The sequence below is a fragment of the Amaranthus tricolor genome, chromosome 16 (assembly GCF_026212465.1).
Source record: "Amaranthus tricolor cultivar Red isolate AtriRed21 chromosome 16, ASM2621246v1, whole genome shotgun sequence".
Taxonomy (NCBI): Eukaryota; Viridiplantae; Streptophyta; class Magnoliopsida; order Caryophyllales; family Amaranthaceae; genus Amaranthus; species Amaranthus tricolor.
In genome coordinates, this window is record NC_080062.1 from 8,186,971 (window position 1) to 8,192,816 (window position 5,846).

Here is a 5,846-nt window from a genome sequence, read left to right on the forward strand (position 1 = left end):
GTATTTTTTTTGAGATCCGTATCCAAATCCTGTCATTTGAAATCGGATCTAGTTTCAACCCGGATTCGCTAGGTCCAAAATTTTAAGACTCAAAACAGTGAAAACGAATTTGGATTCGTGGATCCGGGTCGGGTCTAGGATCCATTGCCATCCCTAATTGTGGATTATTAAAAAAATAAATGTATGCAACGCCTATAACTAACTGTATTAATTACCTCATTAATATTTTTGCTTTTAATTTTTATATTTTTCTTTCTTATTAATCATTATTATTTCTAATCATTTTACATATTTTTACCTTTTTTGTGTCCTATATAACAAAGTTGCAAGGCTTTAATGGAGATTTCGAAGGAGAATTTCGTATTGCAAAAAGTATCGATACAAAGTCTAATTTGCCAAAATTCATGGGTAAAGAACGAGTCGAGGACGTCCTTCCTAAAAAGTTGTTTAAAGAGTAACAACCCACAAGGTCTTTTGCATTTCGGAATGGTACATACACTTTTACACTTCTAATTCCTTTATGCGCCAACTAAAAAACTTGGGGCCCCTACGTTATAGTTTCTTATTTTCAGTTTCTAGTTTTTATAAGATTGAAAATAAAAAATAATAAGTTATTAAAAGTGATTTTAATTTTTTATTTTTTAGTTGTCATTTTTCAAAATCACAATGTTCCTAATAAATTGACTAATTTTTTATCCATTATAAATATAGATCAAATGACTTTGAGATAAACAAATAAACAGACGGGCCCTAAGTAAAAATATGAAAATACTAATCTTTTTTATTTTTTGTACAATGTAGATGCAATATTTTGCTGGAATGAAGCTCGAGAAAGGTTTATTCAAAATAGAAAATGCAGCAAAATACGAAATTAAAGAAGCTAGTTATATTTTGGGCCTTGTTTTACTTTGTAGTGGAGAAGAAAACAACGTAAATAGGGGGATGACTTTGCTCACAAGCATAATGAAAGAGTTAAAAGGAAAAGGAATTGTGAAATGTAGAAAGAAATTGCGAGACTTCTTACATTCAATATGGTTTAAAAATAATCTTATTTCTAACAATAAACCACATATCGCGTGCCCTGAACAACATCAAGGGAAAATTTTGAGTAATTGGGATGTTGGTTATTACTACGATGAAGATTACGAAGATAATATAGTTTGTGATTTCTGTAAGTGCGCACGTGAAATCGAGTTATTCTACCAAATGTTGCCTAGTGTTGTTTGACACATCATCAAACTTGAGTTGTTAATCTTGTAACTATTATCCCCAACTTTATTATATAAGTTTAATTTGATTTAGTACAATTGTTTTATTTTATTTTCTTTAATTAATTTTTAGAGAACATACCCTCAAACAATTCATTTTCAATCGCTTGATTATATACAAATATTATTAATTTATACATGATAACTCTAATCTTTTAACTTGTTGATTAACGCTTGCTAAACAAAAATTTTAATGATGTAATTTAGATACAAGTGTTTAAAAATAAAATTCAAAAAGAGAAGCATTATTTTAATGCTTAATAAGAAAAAAGTCACATTTTTAAATGCTTATAAAAAAATGAATATTTTGTAAACTCGACTTTTAAGTTTAATTGTTTCTAAAGCTACAAAAAAATTTATTAACTTGGGAATAGGAGTATTTTACCTTGGCAAAATCACCTCTCAAAAATATTTTTTCTTTTTTTTTCTCCTAATATTTTTCCTAAATTTTGTTTTATTTTTTCTAAATTTTGTTTCCTTAATGTTTGTTTGTTGGTTGATCTTATATATATATATATATATATATATATATATATATATATATATATATATATATATATATATATATATATATATATATATATATATATATATATATATATATATATATATATATATATATATATATATATATATATATATATATATATGAAATTGATGATCACTTTTTCTGCCAGGATTTAATATATTACTCTAATGGTCCGTTTGGTAGCTAGTACTAAATAATCTATAGTATAAATTTTCAAGATATGTATTATGTCATTCCCATGGTAATGAAAGTCTGATTATAAAAAAGTTTTTTTGTGCATAATTTTTTATTACCACCTAATACTCCATGTTCAAATGGTAATACATTGGAATGAATTTTGTGAAGAAAATAAAATTGTTAAAGAAAAATAAGAATGACCATTAGACTTGTAAAGACATATTCCAATCAAATTAGTAATATTCTTTTTAGAAAATTTTTTTTGCTGTTCCATCAATTTCAATTATGTCTTCTATCTCAAATACTAGCAAATTCATAAGGAAAAAAACAACAAAAAAGATTGTAAAAAAAATTCTAAAGGAAAAAAATGATAGAGATTGTGAACAACAATCAGATACAATCAGCTACATAGGCCGGCCGCTTCGTTCAAGAATTTGTGTTATTTATTAGATGTATTAATAATAAAATTGGACAGAAAATAATTACTACATGGTGTCTATATTACTTATGCACTAAATCAAGATAAATTAGGGCAAGTATTGGGTCATCAGGCTCAATTCACATCATTATAGGAAATAAGGGAGCTAGCATATAATTAGAAATAGGTGGAGACAATAATAAAGTGTTCCATAAATATATGTTAAAATACAAAGAAAAGTGTGCATATATGAGAAGCCATAGGGTTGTGCATAAGACATACTTGTTAAACAATATATGAGATGTCTAGTAAAAGTTAAGTATTATAAGGCACCAAGAAGGCTACACCCAACAATGCCACTATGAGCTCGTTTCACCAAATAATCACTAACGAGCATAGCTTACTAACTTAAAGGAATTACAATGCAGATAATAAAACTAATGTGTTTGGAAAAGAGGATAACAAGAGATCAAAGGGAGAATAAAAACTTAGCAAGTTGGAAAGCTCAATAGACTTGGGCTTAAGTAAACTAAGGCATAGGAAGCTAATGTGTTTATATAGGAAAGTGAATGAGTTCGAGGACAACATGATAGAAACTCAAAGGTGCAAAGTGGACTTGCTTCTATTTTCACTCTTCTTCACATGATGCATTTTTACCTCTTCTTTTTCTTGCTTCTTCCCAATGTAACACTAAAGTAGTATTCCTTCATGAACTAATTTCTTCTATTCTTGTCTAATTATCCAAATGAGTATGTACTTCATCACATGGCATATCTTCAAAAGTCTTGGTGAAAATCTTCAACATGATCATTCCCAAGGTTTGGCTCATTTTGGCTAAACCTATATCTTGGGACAAAATTCTCCTCCCATCACTACCTTGATTTTAAAACTATGTTTGTATAACAAATTTAGAGAAAAAAGAAAGGAAGGAAAGAAGAAGGGAAGGAAGGGTAGGTGTAAGGAAGGAGGAGATCACACCTTAATTGTTTATAATGGAAGGGATGGGAAGGAAAAAGGAAAAAAAATAAGTGTTTTTCCTTCAAATCTTTTTCACTTTAGAAAATATTGTATTTTAACAAAATTTGTCCATATTTTTCCTCTAAAACCCTCCTTTCAAATCCCTCTCTTTCCTTTTTGTTATCTAAATACGGTATTATCCATCCTTTCAAATCCTTCCCTTTCTTTCTCTCCATTTGTCTCTTTCCATACACTGTGCAAAAGTATCTAACATATTAGATGGCTAAGCAAAACTTGGGTAATGCAAGTCACTAATCACACACAAAATTTGTACATAAGAATTATAACACCATATCCAAGCTAATTCAAAGCATGTTTAATGTTTTGTTTAAAAGGGAAAAACTAAATTTCTATTTCTATTCGTATCATGAAAAATCAATTTGATTACACCACGCCTTATGTTTATGTATGAATCATATGGCTAAATTTTTACGGGTAGCAAACGTTCTAATAACTTAGAAAATAATGCAATAATCTATTACAAATTCTAATGAAAAAGTCATTTTGCAATCCACAAAATATCATCATCAAGTAGGAAATGACATATAGCACAAGTTTTCGAGTTTGTAATTTTATGGCAAATTGCGGGTGCATTCAAGGTCGATCCATCGGTACCGACCAATGTTGCTATGAAAACATTCAAATTTTGTGACTTTTGACAATAGAACACAGCACAAGGGAAAGGAATCTTATGGCAAACAACCGATTGAGATCCACATGGAAGTTTTTTGATTCCTTGAACTTTATATTCCATCTTGATATCTTTATCTATGTTTGCAGATATTGCTTTAACGTGATTCCCTGTGATAGATGTGGCAAAATCAACCATTGACTCTAGGGAGTAGCAACACTTATCACTACCTTTTCCATCTTCACAATAACTCAAGGTCTCTTTCATTAATGTAGCCTCTAGTGAATCCATTTTAAGGTTAAAATGTTTTAAAATTTGAGATAGATTAGCAAGGGAAAATTGTAGCTTCTCAACCATGTCTCGAGGTAGGAAGGTGGCAAGATTGGTTGATTTTGTGAAGTGTAGGCTCATTTTCTTTCCAAGGCTTAAATCTCCTTCAGAAAAGAATAGAGAAGCAATAGAATCCTCAATAGAGACTACGTTCTCTAACATAGATTGAGGTCCTTTGAATGTATTTGTATAGGTTGATAGATTTGGACTGGTAGATGAGTCTATAGGTGCTTCATAGCTTTTTGTCTTATCTGTGGCTGGTGATTTAGCTGGCCTATAATAGTGTTTACTTGATTTTGATGCATGGTGATGAAAGGATTTTCTTGAGTGATGATGGCTTGATTCATGGTCGTATAGTGAGTTAGAGCGATGGCTTAAAGATTGGCTAGAGTATTCATTGGAAGCTTTACTAGACTGCTTGTGCGAGGATTGACTTGAGAACCTGTTGTTGGATTCAGAGTTTTGGTTTGTGGCTTTGCTTGGAACTTGAGTGGAACCTTGTTGGGATGCTTTGTAAGATTGTTGACTTGAGGTTTCCTTAGTTGAGGCTTTACTAGATTTTTGCCAAGAGTTCTTATTTGTGGCTTGGTTTGTTACTTGGCTTGAACCTTGATGTGATGTTTCACCAGAATGTTGAGTAGAGGCTTCCACAGATGGTTTGTTTCCTGGTGGGCTGAAGGCTTTGGTAGATTCTTGCCCAAAGCTTTTGTTTGTTACTTGGTTTTGTATTTGAGATGAGTCTTGTGAAGAGTTTTTATTAGAGTTTTGACTTAAAGATTTTTCAGATGCTTCAATACCTTTTTGTTGGGAAGTGTTATTGGTGGTATTGTTTGAAGATTCACCTGATGCTTCATTATGGTTTTGGCTTGAAGATTTTTCTGATGCTTGGTTAGATGCTTCACTAGACTCTTTACTAGATGATTGCTTAGAATTTTCACTTGAGTGTTGTTTTGTTGAATTTTTAGAAGCTTGGCTAGAGTTTTGGCTTGCAACTTCATTGTTAGATTCTTGTCTGGAGTGTTGGTTTGTTGCTTTATCAAATGCTTCGTTGTAGTCATTTCTTGAAGCATGTTTAGCATCCTGACTAGAGTTTTGGCTTGAGGTTTCATCTGCTTCTTGGCCAAAGTTATGGGTTGTATTAACATGTTTGGATTCATGACTAGATTGTTGGCTTGAGGCTTCACTAGATGATTGGCTACAGTGATTTCTTGAAGAGTGTTTTGATTTTATACTAGAGTGGTGGCTAGATGTTTGATTATATCCTTCACTAGAGCGTTTTGAACTTTTATTTGATTCTTTGGAAAAATGGTGATTTGAGGAATTTTCAGAAGAATGATAAAATGCTTGGCTAGAATTATGTTTTGAAGCTTGGTTAGAGGAAAAATTAGAAGATTGTTTAGTAGTATTGTTTTTATTATTAAAGATTTGGTTAGATTTCTTTTTAGAAGACTCTCTTGAAATTTGACTCGAGTTTTG

General features: G+C 30.8%; 2 protein-coding genes across 2 annotated transcripts in view; one reads left to right on the top strand and one right to left on the bottom strand.

Annotated features, from left to right (window-relative positions):
- Window positions 1-336: 336 nt before the first annotated feature.
- On the top strand, window positions 337-1,227 carry LOC130802499 (putative F-box protein At1g67623). The gene is made up of 2 exons (XM_057666516.1): window positions 337-489; window positions 802-1,227. Exons 1-2 carry the CDS (start codon window positions 337-339, stop codon window positions 1,225-1,227), a joined length of 579 nt encoding a protein of 192 aa, XP_057522499.1.
- Window positions 1,228-3,847: 2,620 nt separating this feature from the next.
- Window positions 3,848-5,846, bottom strand: part of LOC130802500 (uncharacterized) — a 6,950-nt gene continuing 4,951 nt past the window's right edge. Inside the window, exon 3 of the mRNA XM_057666517.1 lies at window positions 3,848-5,846. This exon is cut by the window's right edge and continues 1,655 nt beyond it. Coding sequence (XP_057522500.1) covers window positions 3,909-5,846 — 1,938 coding nt within the window. The 3' untranslated portion in view covers window positions 3,848-3,908.